General features: G+C 44.4%; 1 protein-coding gene across 3 annotated transcripts in view; it reads left to right on the forward strand.

The window, feature by feature from the left end:
• Tnfaip8 (TNF alpha induced protein 8) overlaps positions 1-25478 on the forward strand; it is a 113747-nt gene that overhangs the window by 67571 nt on the left and 20698 nt on the right. The window contains exon 1 of one of the 3 annotated variants that reach the window (XM_036204873.1): positions 6572-6792. The exons of the other annotated variants lie outside the window; for them this stretch is intronic. Within the exon in view, the coding sequence (XP_036060766.1) occupies positions 6720-6792 (73 nt within the window). The 5' untranslated portion in view covers positions 6572-6719. Of the gene's footprint in view, positions 1-6571; positions 6793-25478 lie in introns of those variants that run through there. 3 annotated transcript variants of the gene reach the window in all.

Here is a 25478-nt window from a genome sequence, read left to right on the forward strand (position 1 = left end):
TCTCATCACAGAATTATTTCTCCAGTATAAAGGAGGTAGGGGCGGTGGTGAGAAGGGAAATCATTCTCTACTTACTGCCCTTAAAACTTGAATTTCAGCTCACTAGAAAGAGGAACTTTCTGACTGGGGCTGTCTTCCAAGGCAAGTGTATCTGCTAATAGAGGTAAAGAAAGAGGCAGAGGTGGCTGCTGCTGCTGCTGTTGCTGCTGCTGCTATAGCCAGGGGAACCCCTTAAGCCCCACAGAGGGCTGGAGTGCTGAACGCTAAGGTTGCTTCCGGGCCTGAGCTCCTGCAACTGACTGGCTGTGACTGTTGATCGCCTGAGTTCAGGAAGACCAGCATGTATTCGTCAGGGTAACTCCGTGCTACCCTAACTCAGTCTCGACTCCTTCCCTTCCATCTGATGGTCCTTTCTGTGACCCCATCTCAGGCTCTCCCATTTGACCCCGTTAACCTGGGTGTAGGAAAGATTCCAGCCCTGCTGTGTTCACGATCTGTTAGCATGTCAATCTGGGTCAGCATGTAGGGGTTCCAAACTGGCATTCCTAAGCAATCCAAACCAGTCTGGCCTGATTCATGAAAATATGGGGGAGAGAGAGAGAGAAGTGGCGGTGGTGTGTGTGTGCTCGTGTGTGCGCACACACTATAGTTTACATACCTGGCCAGCTTCTTGGCTCATTTCATCACTGTGACTGATAAATAAGTAACCTCAGCCCCATTTTTCAGATGTGCAAACAGAGGCTCAATGACTTGCATGTTTTTAGAGGAAGGTTTTTTAAAAAAGAATGAATAGAGGAAAACCCTTCTAACACAAGCAAGGTTGGACCAGCATGGGCTCTGTTATGCTGTCCATAAGGAGGCTAAGAAACCCAAATTGAGCTTGGGGGTTTTGGTTTTTGTTTGTTTTCCCCCTCTTTAATTCAGGTTGCTTCATATTCAAGGAAGCTTAGTTGGGGTCCCAACTGAATTTTTAATTAAAAAAAAAAAGACCCAATACATTTGAGGTCTCACGAAGCTGAATAAATAGAGGCTATTAAATTTATAGCTTATTTAAAGCACTAAATGTCAAGCATGGAATGGCTTTCATTTGAAGCGGTGATCTCAGCCTGTGAACAGGGATTAGAGCAGTCTGAGCTGGAACCACAGCCAGCTGTAAACTCTTTTGGTGACCCTCCAGTATAGCAGTCTTTGAGGTATTCCTTTGTGAAGGGAAGACCAACTTAATGCGTAACTGGATAGAAAGGAAGGGTCCGGATGCTGGAGACCGGAAGGAAGCTCAGCCCACATCCACTGTGCTGGAGTCCATTACTTCTCAGGTTGGTGACCTGAGAACTCATAGAACCTCCTTTCTTTAGTTCCATATCTTTAAAGTGACCATAGGGGACCCAAGGGGTGACTTTAAATAAACCTATAGTAACAGTGTCCCCTGCTAGATTCTTACTGAATGAAGATCCTAAGCTGAGGCCTTCTCAGACAGATCCAGACATTTGATCCCTGAACAGACAGAGTCTCCTCCGTTCATGTTTAGCAATGAAGTTTCAAAAACTGAGTCTTCAGCCACCATCAATCCCTAATACTAAACAAAATTACAGAGAGGTAAATTGAGGCAAGATAGGAAGGCAGGGAAGTTTTAAAAGACATTGTAAAGAGTAAGGAGCCCCTCAACTTGGAGTGCGGTTGAATTCTCTCACCAACCATGAGTCAAGAGTTTTGACATACCTAACAAAATTTGCCACAAAGAATGCCTATGTAGAAACAGTATTCCTTTTTGTACACTTCAGGCAAAATGGTCACATGACAAAGAGTCATGTGACCGGTGGGTTTACTCTTGCTCCTGTCCAGCCTGCACTATCCAGGGCTCCTCAGAGAGCACCCTGCCCCATCCCATCACCTTTCCCCTCCCACACCATAGGAAGGAAGAACAAGGAGGGAAAAGTTTCTGAGAAACCCTTTGAAGTGTAACTTCAGAAGCCTCCAAGTCATATCGTCTGTTGCAGAATACAGGGGTGCCACTTCTCTGGAGAAGCCAGACCAATTTCTTGGGTATATTCTACCCTTTTCCTAAGCACCTCTCAGAGGCTCCCCTAAAATTAATACCTATACTGAAATCATGTAAGAGCTCTCCTTAATAAACTCCAATACTGTTTCCAAAAAGAAAACAAATGAAAGGAATTACTGAGAGGTATTCTAGGGAAAGGATCATGGACTCACAAATCCTTCAGTATTTTCCAACCTGGGGTGTGTGTGTGTGTGTGTGTGTGTGTGTGTGTGTGTGTGTGTGTGTGTGTGTGTGAGAGAGAGAGAGAGAGAGAGAGAGAGAGAGAGAGAGAGAGAGATGTGGTGTGCGTTTGTGTGCCTGTGCGCGTGCACACGGGCTTTGTGATCATCTACTCAGAGCTGTGTGGCAAGGATAATGTCTTCAGAGAGAGACAGAAACAAACAATGGAGTCCTAGGAAACAAGTGTGCACCAGATGCATGGCTGTCCGCCTGCCAGCGCGCACCTCAGCGTCAGCGCTTCTTCCTGCTCCCTCACAACTATTTGCTCACACCCAGAATATTAATGATTATGTAAGATTTGCTGCAACTGTCATTGAAAGTCTGAATGGAATTTACCCAGAGCCACACACTCCCAGAGTCTGGTGACAGGGCCCCTTTCTCTTCCCGCCTCCACACTCTCTCTGGGTTGGAACTTTTGTTCCACTTCACACTCAGACTCCCCACCCTCAGCCCTCTGCTCGTCAACACATCAACATATAAGGCCACATGAAGTGGAGCTTAACCTCCTCAGAAGGTACATAAATGGCCTCCACTGTTAAACGAGTACCCTTTCCTCACCGAGAGCAAGGATGCGGGGCAGGGAAGGCTGTGGAGAGACACCCAGTGAGGCCTTCCCATGTTTTGGAGATTGAGTGTGAATGGTGTCTTGAGGGTGGAAGGTCCTCAGTCCCAACCAGATGGGACCAAAAACAAAGATCCTTTTCCACGTTTTGGGACAGTGTAAAGGTCAGTTTTGCACAGGGATCCTGGGAGTCTTTGAAGAGAGGAGATAGAAGAGTTGAGGATAGCCCCAGAGTCAAACCGAAGAAGGCCATTTTGAATTCTCTGTAAACGGACATTTTGTGACCTCTAATTTTGTATGTTCGGATTCAGCAGGGCAGAAATAAAGATAAAAACATTGATAGCATGACCAGAGCTGCTTATGAGCCAGCATTTGCCAGCACAGAAGTAGTTGGCAGAGGTACCTGGTTTCCACTGCAGATGACCAGAGACTCTCTTGAATCTGCTGGGGCATGTGATAGTGTGACACTCCTGAGTAGCCACTTCTGCTTGACGGCCTTCGGAGCTGAGAATTCTCCAACCTATTTGGTTCTTCAGAGGCATTGGGGGTCTCTGTAAGCCAAAGGGACTGAAACCCAGGCTCCAGACATCTCTTCTTTTCTTTTAAAAACAGCGTCACTGGAGTGTGATTCAAAGGAGCCTTGTCCTGTTGCATGAGATTCCGTTGACTTACTAAGACTTAGTTCAGTTGGGTTGGCGTTAATAGATTTTTCACAGAACCAAGTGCCTTGTGAGGAACTCATTTAATATGGGGGTCCAGATTTATCAAAATTGTAGGCAGAAGCTCCAGCTAAGGAAGACCCATTTATATGTGACCTGTGTAAATATTGGGTAATGTCTGAATGGATGGATAAATCATTAGAAGCTTTGCAGTTCTCTCATATTGATATAGATGGGACGGCTCCATTGTAGCATGGGTGTGGAATGCAACATTATATCTCAGTGTGCCTTTTTCTAGTTCAGAAATGTTGTCAGTTTAGTTGCTATTTTATATTAGGCGATCTCTAATGGATGGTTAATGTGAATTCTGAGCTTATTGCCCAAGTAAGAATGCTGGACTGTTTCTTAAACATACAGGAGTAGATAGGGGCCTGAGGATATAGCTCAGCTGGTTAAGTGCTTGCCTAGAATTCATAAAGCACTGGGTTCAATCTCCAGAGCCACATAGACTAGACGTAGTGGTTCAAGCACCTATAATCCCAGCACATTGGGCATGACAGCAGGAGAAGCAGAAGTTCAAAGCCATACTTGGTCATATAGAAATTTCAAACCAGGCTAGGATCCATGAACCTGACCTCCTAAAGACAGGAAAGTGAATAGGTCTGATAGAAAGTAGCAGATCACTAGGGTGTACTGGAGCATTAGTCACTGTGGCTAGCCCAACCCTTTTTGAATAAAGTCCTAGCAAAATCAACACTACCAAGCATTCACTTGGAAGTAGCATGAGGCGAAGGGAGCCCTAGAGATCCTGCCATCCGTTGCCATGATTTTGCTAGTTGGAGGCTGAAGCAGAGTCGTTTGCCCAGGGCAGATGGCTCTGGGGTTATACCAGTGACTGTGGAATGCTTATCGTGTACAGACAGTCTTTTTAAATAAGCTGAGCATCCAGTGCTCTTGAATTAGAGCCGAACATTCTTCCCCAAGGTGACTGCTGGATTGTATTTGAATTAAAAAAAAGTTTCTCTGGCGGTTTCTCCAGGCTCCTGGTGAATGTTCAAAGATCAGTGGGGCTGTTAACAGGATGCTAAGTTGATTACCAGGCTGCTGTGGTGGTGTTCAAACCGTTTACTCAGCATTTGTTCTCCTTGGCTGACCTGGGCTGGGCTGCGGGGCTGTTCTGTGAACCCATGTGAAAGCAAGCAGGGGATTAAGGACTTCTACTTACTAGACCTTAGGAGGTGTGCATGCACTTGGGTTTGTGAAATGTCATCTAGTGAACATTACGTAAAGGGGCGCTTTCTGAAGGAGGAGAGAAAGTCATTCTGCTTGGGGCAGACGGATGTGGAAGCTGGGCTGTCCTCATTAGCATAACCATCACCTCATCTTTGAAAAGGTACTGTTCCACCCCGGCTATAGATTGACAGAAGTTGTCTCCTTTGTGTAGCAAACAGCCATAGCGTGGTTCCTCAGAGCCCCTGGTGGACATCTGTAGACATCTGGCCTGTGGAGGAGGGAAGGCAAGAGCAGATGCTGTAGTGTAGCAAGAAGCAGAATGAGTCCTCAAGAAGGACAGGCAAGGCCATGTGTGACGGGCAAGAGACCGTTTCTTTTGATTCAGAACCATCCCCATCCTTATCTCAGCTTGTGTCCCCCATAAGCCTAAAATTAGGGAGCACAGGCTGCCCCTTCCAGCAGCACTAGGCTGGGGGACAAGGGGGACCATGGTAACCATGATTTCAGAAGGGTGCAGCCTGTTACCCTTTTCCAGGCATGCTCAGTTTCCATAGGCTCCACAGCACTGATGTTTTCCAGATGTTCCTTTCTTCCCTCTGGCTGTTATGTCTTGGTTCACCTTGCCCTTTCAATAAAATTGAGATAAAATTTTGGAAGGGTCCTAGGCATGTTAGAATCACCCATCAATAGGAACTGATTTCATATCGGACCTCATGTTACTATGTTATAATATCCCTTTGCCTGTGAATAGAATTGATACTCTTCAGACGTAATGTTGAAATAAAAGGCAAGAGTATTCTTTCCAAAAATGGATTGTCAGAAGGTGCAATAGTTAATGATAACCTGTGTATAGCACTTCCGCTATCAGATCATCCTGTTTATAGTACCTTCTGTCATACCGAACAAGTCTGTGAATTAGATATTGCTTTTATCTTCGTTTTATAGATGAGCAAATGAGAGATTATTATTATTATTATTATTATTGTTGTTATTATTATTATTTTGCTTAAGGCTGTATAAATAATAAATAGCAGAACTAAATCTAAACCCAGCATAGAGCCTGGGCCCCTTCTTCCCCATATAAAAATAAAATAGAAGGAAAGGAAGGCAGTGTGAAATATATTTCTTAAAGAATGTACCTCTCCTCATAGCTTCCAGCTGGGTATGCTTTTCCATTGGGTGTTTCCATTCAGGTATGTCACTTGAGGCCCCTCACCCTAGGGTTGGTGCTAAAACAAGACTTGGTAAAATAAATACCTCCGCAAGACAGGTAGGCTGGTGGAAGCGGTCATGCCCACTTCTCTGAAGGGCAAACCGGGGCCACCTCAGAGCTAAGAGGACTTCCTCTGAGCCAATGGTAAGAGCCAGTTGGGGAGGGGAGGGCAGGATGGCTGCTGTTCTCTGGGCCCTCCTGCCCTTTGCCCTTTTATCTCCTGTTTGACAGTATTTCCCAAAGCCAGAGAGGCCTTCAGCTCCCAGCAGTTTGGTTAGAGGCAGCCAGCCATGCATAAGGGGCTTCTGCCTATCCTGCCCTACTTTCCATTCTACTTTGCCATTCCTGGCACTGGTGAAGTTTGTGCCTTGTGAGCGGGACCCTTCCAAAAGCTTGCACAGCATCTGTATGCCTAGCCTGAAAAATTACAGTCCTAAAAGGGTTTTTCATAAATCTGGGCATGTAAAAACCCAATATCAAAAATGTCAGCCCCCAGATGCAGTGCGAGCTTGCACCCCGCACCTCCGTTCTCACCAGGGCACCTTTCCTGCGCTGGGCCCCACCTGCCGGGTCGCCTCCACCCACCACGGCCCCTCGGGGGCGGACTCCTGTGGCCCAGCCCCGCGCGATTCGTCACTCCTGCGGAACTTTCCCCTGAAAATCCCTCCCGCAGCCAGCCGCCCGCCCCGGGAGGTTCTGATCTCAGCGGCTTCCTCCCACCGCGTCCCGCCCGCGCGCGTCGCACTCGTCTGGGAGCCTCGCAGCCTCACGTCCATGTCCGCGGCGGTGGCGCCCGCGGCTGTGCACCCCGACAGCATGCTCTCCGAGGCGGAGGAGCCCAAGGAAGGTACGCCAGCCGCTCGGCTCGGCCAAGTTCAGCGCAGGAATGTGGAGGAAGGCGGGAGCAGGCGCTGATGGGAGCAACTAGGGAGCTGTGGGGAACTTTGTCTCTCCCCAGCCTGGCTGGACTCTGCCGAGAGCCCAGCGCGCAGCCCTGTCCCACTAGGCAGGCAGTTCAGAGGCAAGGGATCCAGCATCAGACCCAGCCAAGCCAGCCCACCAAGGCTGCTTTTCAGATTTCTCTCGAAAGGAGAAAGCGAGTTTTGGCTGTTAAGAATACAAAACGCGCCTGGAATGGGCTGCTTGCCTGCCTGCCTGCCTGGGGACAGCCCAAAGCTGGATTCCCAGGGAAAAGCCCAAGTCAGGGTCCCTTGAAAAGGGGTGTCAGAAATTGGAAGGGACATGTATTTCCGGCTCAAAGGGGGAAGCTGGGTGAGGAGAGAAGTGAAAGATCTTTATTTGGGGAATATGTTGGTTTTTTTTTTTTTTTCCTGTTTTTGTTTTTCCTTGCCAGCTCTTCTGCAGTTAGTTTTGCTGGGGACTGAAAGATGCGAGGGGGGCCCTTTTTACCACTTGAAATAGGAGAGTTTGTCCCTTTCTGTCTTTGCAAAAGCAAGAGTTTCATTTACTGCTAACAGAGCTGGTGACAGGGCTGGAAAAATTCCAACCAAAACACTATTATAGCTGGTGTTAGCTTGGGAGTTTATTTGTGTGTGAGTGTTTGTGTGCTTTGTTTCCTGGAACTTTAGGTATACAAAAGTCCAATTGTAAATGGGGGTGGGAGTAGGGGTGTCAGTGGAAAATTAGATGGGTGGGGGTGTTCGAGATTGTGAAATCCCCCTTTCTTTTCAAGAAGCTTCTTGGGAGACTGCTAAGTTGTGAGTTAGGCACAGCTCCCGGAGCATCTGAGCAGGGAAAAGCTCTGTAGGCTTTCGGTGTGGCCCATGTACCTAGCTATGTAGTGTGAGGGAAACTGTCAATTGAAAAGGGTTTATTTAATAGAAATACCGGCCAGCCAGCATGAAAAGTGACAGCTAGGAACATTGTAACTTTGCGGCTGGGTGTTTCCCTGTGGCAGCTTCTGGTCCAACAGAGCTTTGTGCTGGTAGATGCTTCCTTTTTCTGTTTTGTACAAGTTACACGAAGTCAAAAGTAGTTAAAAGGAGGTGGGAGCTGGGCTGAAAAGCCGTTCTTGAACCTTTTTGTAAATTGCATAGCATTCAGATTAGCATTTTCTCCGGGGCCTGTTATTCCCTGTCTTTTAGGAAAGGAGTCGGAGGTGGTGGTGGTGGTGGTGGTGGTGGTGGTGGTGGTGGTGGTGTGTGGGTGGGGGTGGGGGGTGTTGTGGTAGGGGGGTAAAAAACTGCCAGGTCAACTGTATTGTACCTCCCAACATCCACACTCTCCTCTCCCTTTGCTGGCTCTGGTTGTGACTTTGTAAGCAGCAGCATGGAAACTGGCGGAGTGGGCACCTTTCCCTTGTTCCTCATCTGCCCTTGCCTGCAGAGGTTTACCTGCCCCACAGGCCTTGCCCTCTGCCTTTCAGAGGAAGCCCAGAATGTTTGTGTCTTTGAAATGAATCTGAGCTGCTAGAATTTTAAATTGATAGCAGTTAGGGTAAGTTTTTTTTTTTTTTTTTTTTAAACTAAGTCTGAGGAGAATTGGTTTGTTACTTTAATGACCAGATTGATTCATTCACACTTCTGATAGGGTGTGTGTTCCGGTGTGTGTGTGCCTGTGTGTGCATGCATGTGTGCGTGGGGAGGTGTTTGTGTGGGGAGGTCTATCTGCAGACTGGTATATTGTGGGATCTAACCCCTCACTCAGTCTATCACCACGCAGTTTTCTTGCTCGTTTCTCTTCACTGATCCCAGTCTTCCCTACCTCCCTTCACTGACAGTTTATGGGTTTCTTTTCCCTGGTGGCAGACTTGTCCATCTTGTTTAGTGAGAGGTCACCGGGAGCCCTTCGTACTATCTGAAGTGCAAGAAAATTGCGTTTGGATGTTTCATATCCAATTTGTTGTAATGGTGGATACTTCTGGTTCATTATTCTGAACCCTAGTAAGAGACTAGTGTACTTTCATTGAGGTCAAATCTGGAAAAAAATACCATCAGATGTAGAAGCCCTTCGAGGCCAGTTGATTTGTGCCCGAGTGTGGATGGATATGACTGGGGAGATTGTTCAGCTTTCATAGCTTAGCATGTACTTGACTCTGTGCCAAAAGTAGCTCCGCCTATAGTCTCCTCCTAAAGAAATGCTTTCATTTTTGCCTGCTTGTTAGTAGGTAATTGACTGTGCTTGAAGTGATTTTTTAAAAAAACCCAGGATTTGCTGTATTAAAAGGAGAACGCTTTTAAGATAGCTAGACATCAAGTGAATAGGAAGTAGCCAGTTTATTAAGGAGGAGAATGCCTTTGAAAAGAGGATGTCAACAGTTTCCTGTGGATATGGGCTTCCTGAGGAGACAATTAATATCCACATATTTGGCATTTAGTGGCTTCCTGTTGAATACATTGCTTAATTATGAAAGTCGTAAAAATGAATGATAGTTGAGATCACTCAGGATGATTTAGACATAAGCACTGAGGAATCCAAGACCCCTTTGCCTTGGTAATCAGTCAGGGTTTTGGTAGTGGAAATGCAAAAGCAAATATTGCTTTGTGAGGACTGGGGAGAGAATTGAAGGCTGGCTGGCAAGTGAGGACAGCTCTCTCTTCCATTGCCCACACTAGCCATTTCCCTTTACCACCCAACCCAGGTCATCCCTGCCTCAGTACTTCCGCTATTTCACAGGGAACAAGGTGGCCATTAGACAGCCTCCTGCTTGCAGACTGACAGTTTCACCCTCAGCTGCACTCACCAGTCACCCTCAAGCCTTGGAGCAGGTGTCTGGTACTCCAGAATGATACCCTTCTATCTTGGATCCTTCCCTTCCACGCTTAGATGAGTTCCCATTCCCCATTCTAGGCCACTAGTGTTGGCCTCTTTTCTGTCCCAATACCTTTTTCTTTATCTGAAACCTTTTCTTGACCAACTCTTTGGAGAAGCCTTTTCTGAACCAACCCTTCCCCAATCTGAACCAGGATCCCCAGTTATCTATCCCCTCTCAGAACACCTGTCCTTTTCCCCTTATTACACACATACCATGCTATGTATAGGCTCTCATCCAGGATACAGGCACCTAAGCAAAAGTGTCTCATTCTCCATCTCTGTCTCCAGAACCTACAGAGAGAGGTGCTTGTTAAATACAGTGGAATAAATGGATTTATAAAGCTTATTTATAAAGCTATTTCCATCACTTTGTCCAGTTTTAGGCATTACTTACCCAGCCTTTAAAATGAACCGTTCTTTTAAAACACTTTCTGATTGCTTTTATTTTCAAGACATCATCTGGCAATGTAGCCCAGGTAAACCTTGAACTCACAGTGATGCTCCTGCCTCATCCTCCCCAGTGCTGGGATTACAGATACATACCAACAGACCTGGCCTGTAAATGTTCTTTTCCTGATACCATATCTAACTAAAATCTGGTTGCTTTTGTGTTTTGTTTTGTAGAACTTTTTTTCTTTTGTCTTTTTGGTTCATCAGTCCACAAATTAGTCAAAATCATCAGTAAACCTCCAGTCATATCTTTTGTAATAATGACCTTTAAAAACTTCTGGAATAAATAATAGTAACTAACAATAACAACAACAACAACAAGTTTAAAGGCCAGTGAGATCAGCCAATAAAGGTGCTTGCCACCAAGCTGTATGACCCAGAACTCCCATGGGAAAGGAGAGAACCAATTTCTACAAGTTATCCTTTGACCTCCACAACTTTTATACACCTCCCATAGTGCACGCGTACACACACACACACACACACACACACACACACACACACACCACATAAATGTAATTAAAACCAACAGCAACAACAAAAAACAACTGTATTTAATACTATGACCCAGCATTGCCCTTGGTTCCTCTGACATCACCATCCCTGGTTTCCTGTCTTTTTCTAGCTCTTTGCCTCCATCCTGGACTCTGCTAAGAACCACCTGTATACCGAGCTTCCTGGTAGACACTGTTTTGAACATTAAACAGGAACCTTCAATTCAATTGTCCCACATGACCATACCCCTTCTCCCGGTACAGATCTGATCTCCCTTCTTTGGATCCTAAACTATAAACCCACATGTTCCAATCAACTCTGTCCTTTTCTTTATTTTCTGCCTCTGAGTGGTCACCAAGAAAGGACTCTCACTTTACCTTCCCCATTACTCCTTGAATATATCTTCTTTATCTGTCCTGTACCTGAACATTTGTACTGATTATTATAATAATTATCTCCATCACTAGAATTCCAATGGCAAAAAGTAGAACATAGTTTCTGTTATTATAAACCAAATAATTGTTGGAAATTTGAATAATTCATACATTTACTGTGTTAGACAGTTGCCTGTTGCTATAACAAAAATACCTGAGGTAATTAACTTCTATGGAAACATTTTTTTGTTACTGTTTGTTTTTTGAAATATACTTTTACTGTATAGTCTGGGTTATGCTTTAAATTCATTATGTAGACCCATGGGGGCCTCAAATTCACTATCCTGTCCTACCCTCCTGGGTGCTAGGATTACAGGTATGGATCTTTCTGATTGAAGGATTTATTTGACTTGCAGTTTTAGAGGCTTCAGGGCATGATTGGTGGGCCTTGGGTCTGGGCTGATGGCAGCTTATCATGAGGAAGGAAAACCATTAATGTGGTATCCAGGAAACCAAAGAGAAAAAGGACGGGCTGGGGTCTCACCTTGGCACCCTCCCATCACTGGAAAACCCCCACCATCTTCAATTGTGCCATTGGGGGCCTGCACGGGACCTTTGAGATGAAATCCACAGTACCCACTAACAGGCTGGAAACCCAGGCTTTCAGAATGTCCAGTCAGACACCCAAGAAGCATCTGGTTAGGTTGCCACCATTGTCGTTGCTACCTCAGACTGCCCAGGTTTTCTGTTACAGAGTATTTGGTCATCCTTAACCTTCAAAATCCCAGATATTAGCCATCTGATTGGTGTTGGCTAGCTGAGTTCCTGCCCTTGCTGCTGGGAGAGAGAGAGTGCTTTTGATTCCAGGACTGGGAAGTGGGAGTCTGACTCCAGTGCTGTAAAAAGGAGACCTTCTCCGAAATGGGAAGTTCTTATTTGCATCCCCTTAACCACAGCAATCTACCCCACCACTTGACCCGCAGTACTCTGCTCAGTTACTTCCTCACTCCTCTCAACAGTCCTGTTTCCTTGGTTGTGATCTCTCTTTGCCTCTGCCTCTGCCTCATGCAGGTTCTGTCTCCAAGTGCACCCATTTTGCAGAAAGTACTCTTCCAGGCTGTTCCCTGGCATCCTACACATATCCAGTATGTACTGTTTTCACCCCATGTTACAATAATTCTTTCCATTTGCCTGAACTTTATTATAAACTTCTTTGACAACAAAGTTATACATTTTCTCTTCCTGAACCTCCTACACCCAACTGGAAGCAATTAATATGGAATGGTGTCTTCCAAATCCAGAGGACAAACCTATTTTGATTGTTTTAAACATTGCACACAAGTACTCTTCTTAAGAGCACAGGCAAAACAATCATGGGATCAGGGCCTAAGTAGCTTGCCAGCATCATGAATTTCCCTGAACACAGAAGAAGCAGTATAGAAGCTAGAGTATTCTGAGTTCTTTCTTATACTAGATGCAGTGCTGGGCATACTTCTCATTGCATACTTGTGCAATGATCCTTTGGGTCTAGCCCAGTTGACAGCTGAGCAACTTCAGTTCAAAGTATAAACAATTGTCTCTGAAGCTAGAAAAGGTAAAATCAGGATTTGAACAGAGACCAACTAACTGTCCCTTCAACCCCCATGTAAAACCTCCAGGAAAGTCTCAACCTGCCCTCGTCCATCTTCACATAAGCTTAGGGTTCAGCAAGAGTCTCTGTAGCCTGTGTCTGCTTGCTTGTGCCCTAGAGAAGAGGCTCTGGCTCTCTCTCTCTGCTGCCTTTTGCCAGGAGGCAGCTGCCCTGGCACTCTCCAGTGCCTCTGTCCAGCCCGAGGGCAGGAGGTCTAGAAGTCAGCATAGCAGGTATCTCCATCCTACAAACATGGAGGAACCCACGTGCAGGGAATACTTTCTGGAGGGATTCGATGTCATTGCTAATTGTAGTCATCTCCAGACTGTAGAGCCTAGGACTTAGGTCTTCTGTGTCAAGTATTTTTTTACTTGGCCATGTGACAACATGTGATATTTGACTTTCTGCATCTGGCTTATTTCACCGAATATGAAATGGTCTAGCCACATTGTCCCAAATGACAGGAATCCCTTTATTTTCACGGCTGTGAAAGGTATTCCATTTTGTACTCATCACATTTTCTTTAATCATTTGTCAGTGGACACCCATGTGGATTCCATAGCCTGATTATTATACAGTACTGTGTTAAATATGGGCATGCAGGTATTTCTTTGGCATTCTGATTTCACTTCCTCTGGATAAACACCCAGTAAGTGGGATTGCTGGATTGTGTAGTAATTGTATTTCTGTTTTTCTGAAGAACTTTCATATTGTGTTCTGTAATGCTATTGATTTATATTTCTAGGTGATGTGAAGTTTTGCAGTTGAGTTGCTTGACTTCCTTGCTCTTTACAGTTATCTGTCCCTTGTCGAATGAGTGGTTTGTAAATATTTTCTATTTTGTAGGTTATGTCTTTACGGTTTCCTTTGCCCCACAGAAGCCTTTGCCATGTGCTGTATCCTCATTTGTTTGCTTTTGCTTGATTGACAAGGCGAGGTCAGGCAGTGATAAAGGTTGGCTGTGGTGCAGATGCCTCATACTTGGTTCGCCTGACCTTGATGTCATACATAATGGAACAGGCACAGCATTCTCTCTCGAAGGCTAGACTTTGACACGATTACCTGTCTCCATTTATGTAGTCATTAGCCCTACAGTAGAGTGCACTGACAAGGACTAGAAGCAGAAAATTCATTTTGAGATGTGACGTATTCTTTCCCCTACAGTGAACCACTCGCTGGCCTCGCCTTCCCTGGTACTCCCACCTCTAAAAGCTGGAGCACAATCGAGGTTCCCCAAATACACCTCTGAAAAATTTTACCAGCCTAATTATGCACTATACCTTTGTTGTTCTTGGATGATGATACCACTGAACTGTCAGGAGAGCATGGGTGATGAAATTCCCTGCTCCTGGCTATTAGTAATCCAGGAAGCAGCCGAAGGGTGGGTGTAGGTGGAAGAGAACACAGCCAGAAAATAATGTCAGGATCCGGTGATTTCATCTCAACATGATACAAAAGTCAGAAATTTGCCACAACCTTTTATTTGTAGACATTTCTGTTCTTTTGAGAATGACGCCAACAACTTGGAAATTAGTGAAATGAACAGGGTACATAATGCAGTTTGTGTAGACGGTTGTTCGTAAAATAATAGCACAAATGAATTAGAATGAAATGAAGTCCGGTGCATGTCTATATGTTTGAGAGAGGTCTGTTCCGCAAATGTTTTGTCATTAAAGCGATCCTCATTGAAAGTGCATATAGAATCACTCAGTGTGATTGGGGGTTAGAGCAAGATCACATCAAAGATCCTTTAAAAAAAAAAAAAGATTTATTTATATATTATGTATACAGGGCACCAGATCCCTTTACAGATGGTTATGAGCCACCATGTGGGTGCTGGGAATTGAACTCAGGACCTCTGGAAGAGTAGTCAGTGCTCTTAACCTCTGAGCCATCTCTCCAGCCCTTTTTTAAGTTTTTTTGAGACAGGATTTCTCTGTGTAGCTTTGTGCCTTTCCTGGAACTCACTTGGTAACCCAGGCTGGCCTCAAACTGGCTCTGCCTCCCGAGTGCTGGGATTAAAGGCGTGGGCCGCCGCCGCCGCCGCCGCCGCCGCCGCCGCCGCCGCCACCACCACCACCACCACCACACCACCACCACCACCACCACATCACCACCCGGTTTCGAAGATCCTTTTATCTAAACTTTTCATCTTGGAGATGAGGCGCTGAGGCCAACAGTGCCCACCAGCCTTCTTCTACCCGCTCCCTGGTGGCCATGTTTTACAAGTGAGGATGTATGCAAACACAGGCTCTGGCTTCAGGCCATGAAATCTCCTTGAACCAGGAGAGTAATCTGTTTGTGTAGGTATCATCACTACCTTTTGGAGAAGTTTAAAAACCTAAATGCAACGTTTGAACAAATGAAGTATTCCTGTTCAACCTTCTCCGGTGAAAATGAAAGATAAGGCACTATTAAGTAATATTTAGCTCTGCAAATAGATCCTATCAGATCCCTCATTTTGAAAGTGACAGGCCAAAGGAGAGGCTTAACCAGTGGGCTCACCTGTTTTCTTTCCTTTAAGGATATCCAGTTAAGAACAGTTAGTTATTGGGAGTGCTGGTTGGGCGGGGAACTCTTCAGGAGAATGTGTTGTATGTGTGTGGATGGGGAAGAGTTAGAGCCTGACCTGGAGCACGCCATTGCAGGAACAGATGCCCATCCCACAGCCTTCCCTTCCCTGGTGCCTGCAAACCTGGTGCATTCTGGGAGACAGAACATTTGTTTTTAGGAAGTGGTTGAGGGTCAGTAGCCTACTGTTTTCCACAGCCCCTGACAATGACTATGACAGATTAAGTGTTAAATCTTGTTCTGATGGCTTACCGACATTGAAGAGTTAGCTGTAGGGGTTGTACTGTCCTTGTGAGTAATTACTGAGTGGAGAGCAAATTGGTAGCAGAGTCCTGCTCTGGGAATCAATAACACTGCAAAACCTATGTGATTAGATTTGGTACCCTACCACCGTGTTAATGGCTTTTAAGATGGTAACTGCACTTAGCATCATACATAGACTTGAGAAGGAATGTGTCCTCTAGCGCCATAGTGATAGTGATAAATGAGATTTAGCTTTATGAATATTGAGGAGCGAAGTCAGGTGGAGAGATCCCTTGCTCTCTGAACTCCAAGAGGAAGTGTGTAGAGAAAGAAGAGGCTGAACCAGGGGTTTAGTTTCTGAAAACAACCACTTTTTGCAGGAGGTGGAGAGAGAAGGAACTCGTAAAGGAAACAGAATTAGACTCATACCAATGGGAGGAGTAGATCTCAAAGAGATCTACTTTGGAAGCCAGAAGAAGAGTCCATGGGAGAAATGGCCAGCTGAATCTGAACGGATGCTAGAGAGAATACTTTGCCTTGGTTTAGGGCCTTGAGTAAAGTTGGGTTCTACTAAACCTGGGAGCCAAAGCTTGAGGAGGCCATCTGGGGTGGGGTGGCATTGGGATGTGCCTTGGGCATTCAGTTGTATTAAATGGGCGAATGGAGATTGTCTTGCTGTAAACACCCAGTCCTCCTAAGCTCCCATCATCTGTTTCTGTGTGCCTTCCAAGTCTTAATTGCCAGCAGACTCCTTTCCTTCTGTCCATCCCAGCACCTCCCATCAGTGTTGAGAAGAGTCTGCTGAGCAGGTTTACAGGCCTCTGGGGCATCCCATCAAATAAGCACCAATGCATGAAAGTAACAGGTGAAGATAGCCAAGGGTGGAAAAAGTTTCCCCATAAGCTACAGCAGACCAAAAACTCAGGAAAATGTTTGGCTTATAGTAAAGGAACCCACACAATTAGAGACAAACAGAAGAGATACCAAGGAAAAGGGTGAGACAGGAGCCTCAGTGCCCCTGTGACTCCAGAGGTACCAACTAGGCACCTCCATGAGGGGTCTGATCATTAGCCCTTGGAGACTGACCGGTCTCCAGCTCCTCCTCCTCTCTAGACGAAGTTCCCTCCTCTCGGCACTTTTTTGGTTCTGTGGCAGCCAGTCTGTAGTCTGAGTTACCTCATTAGCATAAACAGGCTTCTCTCACTTAGGACCTTTGTGACAGAAACAGTGAACCTAGAACATATAACAAAAGATGTTCCTGTCCCTTAGGAAATTCCCAGGGTTTTAGGAACTCTGGCCAGGAGCCAGAGATGAAGAGCGTGTTGATTTCTTATTGTATCACACCATCAGACAGCTCCCTGTGCTCTGAAGACCTTTGGCCCCTCTTGAGAATAAGAGAATTTTTCTCTCCTCCCTTGTGCCTTAATTTCCTCTCTTCCCATGTGTTTACTTCTGGCCTAAGTTGTATAATGGGAAGCCACCGATGGCCTTTGCCAGGATGGTGTAGTTTTGGCATCTAACCTAGAGCTCTTTGGACTGTAATTTTTATACACATTAAGTAGGCTTTTAAACACTCTGAAGCATTTTGGGAAATTTCAATTTCATCCTATAATTAAGACAGAGAACTGTTGTCATATACCAGCAGAAATCTGTTACATGGCTTGTTCCTGGTGAGAAACCAGGAGATCATGTTTATGTCCAGCTTCATTTAGGAGCTAAGTAAATAAGGAGGCTCACAATGGTACCCCAAGGCAGAACCCTGCCCAGGCCTGCTGACCGCACTCACACAGTGAATCCTCCCTGTACCTTTCGTGAAGAGCAAAGAATCCACCTTTTCCATCTACAAAATGGTTCCATCAAAGTACAATGGCCGTGCTTTAGCGGTTCCCCTTACAGTACGGCACTTGTGAGATTTTTTTTTTCCTATCTGAGGGTTAAAATGAAAATCGGGTAAGTCAGTTTTGAAATCGCTAGTAGGAAAATACACCCCTCCTCAGGTCTGATCACCTGACTCAGATTCTTGATATCAGGGGATAATTAAAGGAGGAGTCTCCCAGACAGTTGTCGACAGAGGTGGAATTCTGGGGCACGGCAGCACCCAGGAAAGGCAAGAGGAGGAAGGACTGGAAACCAGAACCAAAAAGAAAGTCAAGGGAGGAGCCATTTGGTGGATTTCAGAGTAAAGAAACAACGAGGGAAAACTGGGTGTGGGAGGGAAGTGTGTGGGAGTCGGGGAAGGGGAGTGTAAGAATGGATGGAAGTTGGGAGTGGGTGCGCATGTGGAAGGCGGGGAAGGGAGGAGTGTGTGTGTGTGTGTGTGTGTGTGTGTGTGTGTGTGTGTGTGTGAGTGTGAGAGAGAGAGAGAGAGAGAGAATTGGACAAAAAGTAGCTGAAAAGTCCCAAAGTGAGCTGCAGTATTTACAAGGCAAGCTACGATGGTAACCTTGGTAAGTTTGGGCAGTTTGCTTATTTTGGTTGGTTTAGCAGGAAGCGGGATGGGTGCTGTTTGCCAATGCACTATGCCAACTTGGAGCCACAGGAATAGTGCCATCAAAAGATCATTAAAAAGTAAATTTCTCAGGCTGGATCTGCACAGGGGGCCCATAAAGAAGGCCACAGTGACATTGGTAATCCTGCTGCTGACTTGGGGCCAGTCAAAAGCAGGGGCTGTGTTGAGTTGGCTAGAATGTCTAGTAACTTTCTTACTGGATTATAAAAGTGATTTCCTCTGAAAAACTAGCAAATGGCAGATGATCAATTAGCAAAGGGGTAGAGCCAGCCTGTGGGAATCATCTCAGATTTGCCCTCTGCTCTGGGCCGTCTATTTGGACAGGGCCAGCAGTAAGTGACAGTTCAGTGGGTTTAAAACCAAAGCCACTTGCCACAGAAGCTACACACCTGATTCTGGGGGCTGCCCTCATTGACAAGTCAGATGTGAATCCTGTGAATTTAGGGCTCAGGATTTTTTATGGCTAGAACTGGCTTACATTATTTGGTCACTCAGCCTTAGTCCGGACTTCATGATCAAGCTGATGATTCTAGTACACGTAAGAGTGATTCCTGCACATTCCTGTTCTGGCCTCGTATTCCAGCATTCTATGGAATCGTTTCGTCAGAGCATCTGGCCATGGGGGCAGGGAGGTGTTCCTTCTGTCTCTCAGCAGTGGAGCTGCAGCTGGCTTGTTTCAACACATCTGAGGGTTAATCAGGTATATTATAATTGCTACTGGGAGAGGCCGTTGAGCTGAAGCCTGACACAGTTCTCAAGGTTGCCAGGGGAAAGGGTCATTCTTGCAACCTGAATTGTTTTCCATTCTCCTTCCCGAAGATGAGTCCTTAATGTAAAATTGCAATCAGTAGAGCAGTTAATATCATGTCCTTCCTGATTGGTTTTTAGCTCTTGGTTCTTGGTTCTTTAAAATCCTTAAGTCATTCTTCCTTTAAAACGTACTTCGACCAAGTGGGGAGGTGAAGGGTTGGCAGCAGAATGATTAGCTGCCTTTGTTGATGCTGGTTTTTTTTTTTTTTTTTTCTTTCACTGAACATCTTTGGCATTTTTTTCCACAGCGATGTAGAATGTCATTTGGATTATTTAATGGTAGGGAAAGGTATTATAGTTTCCTTTCTATGGCTGTGATCAAACACTCTTACCAAAAACAGCTTTAGAGAGGAAAGGATTTATGTGGCTTTCATTCCCAGGTCACAGTCCATCTAGGGAAGTCAGGACAGGAACTCAAGCAGGAGCCTGATGCAGACACCGTGAAGGAATGCTCTTTGCTTGCTTGCTTTCTGGCTCACTCCTAGGCTAAAGCTTAGCTAGCCATTTTGTACAACCCAGGACCACCTGCCTAGCGATGGTGCTGAGCACAGTGGGTTGGGCCCACCTGCATCAATTAAGACAATCAAGACAGCCCCTCGAAGACATGCCCACTCTCCAAACTGATAAAGACAGTTGCTTGATTTAGACCCTTTTCAGGTGATTCTAGGCTGTGCCATGTTCACAGCTGATGGTAACTTAGGACAGATGGAAAGAGAGAACTGTTATATTTATTAGAGTTTTTCAGAGTATCATAGAACCTACCAACACTTACTTTCTTAGTGTAGAATCGTCTATGGCTTTCTTTCTATTATTTTTCATGGACCATCTCTCCCTATTTTATGAACTGATCTATTCTGTTTTTCATTGTATATCCTTCTATCCTTCATAGTTTTAGTCAGCCAGATAGCCAGATTTTTTTAAGTCTATGGTGCTTTTTTTTTTTTTTTTTTTAGTTCATGAATGACTCAATTGACTGAATGTAGGCAGCTACTGATCTTGGCAGTTGGTTGCCATTAGCCTGCCTGTGGACAGGAAGTGTTTAGTATAGATATGACTAACCATTTTCCAAGCTTAAAATAAAGTTGGGGATTTTGGACAGAATAGGTCTTTGTCACTCATTTCAATGTGTGTTACATGTTGAAGTTCAAAGCCAACCACTCTGCTGTTTTACATTTTTCCAGGCCATCATTTTACCTAACTTTGTATATTATACAGACTGAAACTTTTCTCATGCTGTTGGCATTTTATTGATTTTTTAAAAAAGAATTGTGAAGAATCTGGAATAGTCCTTAGAATCTTACGGGTCTGTATTTTCTACTACCCTCTTGAGGTAGCTACCTGACCTGCCAATGGAGAAGTTTAAGCTAAGAGGTGAAAGTGAGCCTGGGCAGCTCCCCAGACCAGGGACTTGTCTTTTTTAATATGAGGCCCATATGATATATCACCTTTCCCCTCCCTTAAAGCTCTGTCTGCTTAGCCTCGTGACTTTTAGATTTCATTAATCAGATCTCCCCTTCACTCAGGAAGAACCATGCTGTTTTGACAGGTACCAATATTTTTAGTGATCTTGCTGCTTTTAGCTAAGACTCTAAAAGAAAGTTATTTTTTTTCCTTTTTTCTCTCTCTCTAAAATATTATAATCTTTCCTCTTTTTACTTAAGGGAAGAAAGTCTTTCTGGTGTCTCTCTTAACCAGCACTCTTTTCCTGTGTTAAGATTTAAGAAGTATTGGTTATGGGTTGTGGAAGTTATAAATGAGATGTGACATGGATGCGATGAGACTGTGTGTACAAAAAGTGCTTCCCTTTTATATCCTCAATTCAGCCTGTGTGGCTCACTTGAGTTACCATTTGTCTGTCAAATACAAAGGCATGCCAGATCTAAAATACAAAACACATGCAAATATTTTTAGTTGGCTTAGGGTGAAGTCAGGATCAATTTGTTGAGACATCTTGTGAGCTGTCCCTACACAGCTATGTAGCTGAAGTTTTCCTGTGCCCCTCCTGGTCCACAGTCGCCCAGACCCAAGTAAACACACAGAGGCTTATATTAATTAAAACTGCTCAGCCATTAGCTCAGGCTAACTACTGACTAGCTCTTACACTTAAACTCACTCCATTTCTGTTAATCTATATGTTGCCACATGTTCCATGGCTTTACCTGTGCACCATTACATGCTGCTCCCTGGACAGTGGGCTGATATCTCCTGACTCAGCCCTCCTCTTCTCAGGATTCTCCTCATCCACTTACCCCGCCTATACTTCCTTCCTGGCTACTGGCCAATCAGCGTTTTATTAAATCAGTGTACAAGAGCATTATCCTACAGCACAGCTAGACTTCATTTGCTAAGTTTAGAAATAAACCACAAACTTACAAAATATATGGTTAAGACATGTCTCAGGGTTATTATTGCTGCAATGAAACACCATGACCAAAGCAAGTTGGGGAGGAAAGGGTTCATTTGGCTTATTAAGCTTCCACATCACTGAAGGAAGTCAAGGTAGGAGCTCAAACAGGACAGGAACCTGGAGGCAGGAGCTGATGAAGAGGCCATGGAGGGGTGCTGCTTACTGGCTTGCCCCTCATGGCTTGTTCAGCTTTCTTTCTTACAGAACCCAGGACCACCAGCCCAGAGGTGTCCCTACCCACAACATGCTGGGCCTCCCCCACCAATCAGTGATTTTAAAGTGCCCTACAGGCTTCTCTGCCTACAGCCCAATCTTCTGGAGCCATTTTCTCAATCAAGATTCCTCCCCTTGGATGACTCTATCTTGTGTCAGGCTGACATGAAAGTAGCCAGCACAGCATTGCAGTAGGGAACAGCATGGCTATGACTGTACAATGTGTGCCTTCCTTGTTGGTACCTCTTGTATCATGCCAAAGCTGGAGAAAGCAATTCCTGCTTTGTTTTAGATTAGAGCTTGATTTTTAAAAAATTTAAATCCTATGTATGAATTTTCATCAAGTAAAAACAGTTCCTTGGTGGAAAATATCGATTCATTTTAGCTTTTTAGAAACCAAGACTCTTGGACCTGAGAGTAGCAGATAGGAATTAAGATTTATTGATTTTATATGCATGAGTATTTTGCCTGTATGGGTACCACGTGTGTGTCTGGTGTCTGAGGTGTCAGAAGAAGGCATAGGGTCCCCTGGAACTTGGGTTATGGATGATCATGAGCCACCATGTAGATGCTGGGAACCAAACCGGGATCCTCTGCAATAGCAACAAACCTGGATCCATGCTCTAAGCCACTGAGTCATTTTTCCAGTCCCCCATGTTATTTGGTTAGTTTTTGTTTTAATGTGTATGAGTGGTGTGTGTGTGTGTGTGTGTGTGTGTGTGTGTGTGTGTGTGTGTGTGTGTATTTCCCAGGAACTTGAGTTAGGGATGATTTTGAGCCTCTCTGTGAGTGTTGGTAACTGAACTCTGCAAGATTGGCAAGAGCTCTTAATTGCTGACCCATCTCTCTAGCTTTTTTTAAATGATGAATAATACATTGTAGGCAAACAGAAAATTCTTGATACCCAATGAAGCATGAAGACAGGCCCACTTCTAGATGGTCCACAATATAAAAATATTTTGCAAAATATGGATTATCCAAACCTGGATATTGATTATGCCTCTGGGCATCTCTCCTGGTTTGTACATTCTAGCGTGTGTGATACTTGGTTAGTACTTATACCATTCTCATCTCAGGAGTCAGTTAAAATTAGACTAAACAGTCCTAACACACTGCATAGCTACAAGCTTAGGAAGACCTGGTAGGACCTTGTCCTGGGCTCCCTTTGAGGTAGGTGTTTAAACACAATGTTCAGCATCCAACTCAGAGCAGACAGGCCACAGGTGGGCCTTGAGCAGATTGGCTCTGCCCAAGCTGATCTAAGGCTGTCGTTACCTAACTTCCTACTCAGTGGGAACATGGCAGAAACTAAAGATTCAGCTTTCAAATTTGGGTCTGACATAATTACTTGATGAAAATACATCCAATGGTATACCATTGGAAAAAGAAATATCTTAGCCAAACTCCATGACTGGAATACTTGCAAAACTATCTCTCTGTTAAAATTCAGTGGAATTCTTCTGCTGTAGACTTTTTTAAGTGCTCCAACCGTGAGAACACCAATCACCCCAAAAGGCTTATCACCAGGTAAGTAGAATTTCAAGTAAAAAGTTTTAGGAGTAAAGGATAGTGCTATTAGTGGAGATGGGTGTAACTGGGAGAAACAGTGCATGCCTCTGGGTGAAAGAAACACTCTGAGCTGAGTAAAGGAGGCTTTGAACCCAGTTTGGTACATGTAACAGATAGAACTGAAGTTTTTCTAAGTTTATGCACAGAAGATGAAAGAAAACAGACTTTATCAGACTTTGACAAAAAAGGTCTCAGCTCTCTAACCATGTATGTGCATGCCTTGGAGTTCTGCCTCGTAGTGAGTGATACAGGCAAACCACTGGGTAATGGTCTGAATTGTTCTGGGAAAGAAAACCTTCCCAAAGTTTGGGGCTTTCCTACGACCTTTGCTGATGAGCTAACCCTAGCTACAGAGTGCCAAGCTTCTCAGATACCCCTAGTGACTGCAGATACAGAGATAGATGATAGATAGATAATACAGATAGATAGACATAAATACAGACATATAAAGACACACAGATAAAAATATATAAATGTCATTTGGGAATATATTAACATAGTATTAGTATAGTAATCGAAATGCCCTGAGCTCTACATTAGCAAGAAAAGATGAACCAGAGCCCCTCACCTGCCAATGTTGTCTGACCACTGAAACCGTGGGAAGGAGACATGGTTAAGGCTCTGAATTTGGAAAACAGAATCTTAATCCAAATATTGTGTAGCTTTCTTATCGAATATTGCTCCATTTTCTATTAGTGTAAACATAATGGTAATAGAGGGTGTGTGTGTATATATGTCGGTGTGTATGGATGTGTGTGTTACTAAGGATCTAGGACCTTGCACCTGCTAAGCAAGCACTCTACCATGAAGCTACACACCACCCCAATGCAGATATAATAGAAGAAGTGTCTTTGCTTTGTACGTATTAAACACATGGTCTCAGGGATTAAACTCTGTTTTGATATGAACTAAATTATCTAAACACTGGTTTAAATAGCTTATAAATTCTGGTGGCACAATGTGAGGTATGGTTTATTCCACAGTGGTGCATAGTGAAGGACCCTGGGTGGGATTCGCTTTTGTTTATTTGCAGTAGAAAGGGCCCTGCATTGGAATGTGGGTGTGGTTCTGGCATTTGTGTATTTATGTGTTTCAGGGAAATAAAGGTACAGAGAAACACTTGGCCATTGCCTATATAAAGACTAACTGTACAGCTGACGGGTTAAAAATACTGCACCAGACCACATCTCAGGCACCAGCATCTGTTTCCTTCATTCCAAGATCAGTGAAAGGAAGTAAGGATGGATGTGGAAAAGGAAGGCAAAAAAGTCCTTCACTTTTGCCAAATCATTAACTCCCCTAAGCATTTTTTTTCCAAATCAGGGAATGAGGTAGCACAAATTGAAAAATTAAAAGGACAATCCCCCTTACATTCAAGGGGAAACTAGTTAGCAAGGATAGATTTAAAACTCAGTTTTAGAAACTGGGTTTTAAATCATACATTCAGAAGAATTGATTTATATTGTAAGTATGATGCATTCTCTAGAATATGCATTGTCTTGCATCTTAGAGATAAATTCAGTGTTATTTTTCTTAGCTAGTGCTATGGTTTGATTGTGCTCTGTCTTTAAAGGTTCCGGGGCTCAACACTTGATTGGCCCTCAGTGTAGCAGTATTGAGAAGTGGTCAAATCTTGAGGAGACAGGGCCTATAGTGGGTAGTTGGGTCATGAGGTCAGCACTCTCAGAAAGGATGAATGCTCATCTCCTGGGAGTGGATTAGGTCTGGTGGGGCTGGATCGATCACGGTGAAGCCATCCTGTGAGTTTGGCTTCTTTCTGGGAGTCCCTTGATATGAACCCTTACTGTGTTTTGCCACTTATCATGCTCAGTTGCAACCTGAACACATCAGCAGTTGCAGGGATCTTTTCTACCTGGCAGAACTGTACTCAACCTCAGATATTTGTGCCAACAATACCAAATGGATAAGGAGATACTTTCAACCTCTTGCAGCTAATCATTCGACTCTATAAAAATATATCCCTAGCTTTTAAAGTGGGAACATTATATTGCCTATGCAGATTTGGCATGGGCTTCAATTTTTTAGAAAGTTAATCCAGATACTTTGAAAATACAAGTTTTCCCATCACAAATTGTATCTCAATAGCCTTTTCAGGTTATGTTAGTTAATACTGTTGCTTGTTTATGTCAACTCTTGTTTTCTCCCACATTGGCACTGGTAATAGGAACAGTTTCTTTATGGACATGTAGGACACTTTGAACCACCCCAGAAGTTCCATCCCATGCTCACCCAGGAAGCAAGCTGAGAAATCTCATCCCCTCCACCTCAGCTTCCCAGCCTTCTAGGTACATCTATCTCCCCTTTAAACAGAGCTTGTTTGGAATACGATAGTTTTTGGAACAGGGGACGGTTCCGCTGACAATTATCTTCAGTGCCATGAAATACCCACAGCGAGAGAAGGGCAGATATGCATATACATATATCCCTGAGCCTTTTACTGTATTGAACCCATCAGCTGGGACATATT

The sequence above is a fragment of the Onychomys torridus genome, chromosome 13 (assembly GCF_903995425.1).
Source record: "Onychomys torridus chromosome 13, mOncTor1.1, whole genome shotgun sequence".
In the NCBI taxonomy this organism is placed as follows: domain Eukaryota; kingdom Metazoa; phylum Chordata; class Mammalia; order Rodentia; family Cricetidae; genus Onychomys; species Onychomys torridus.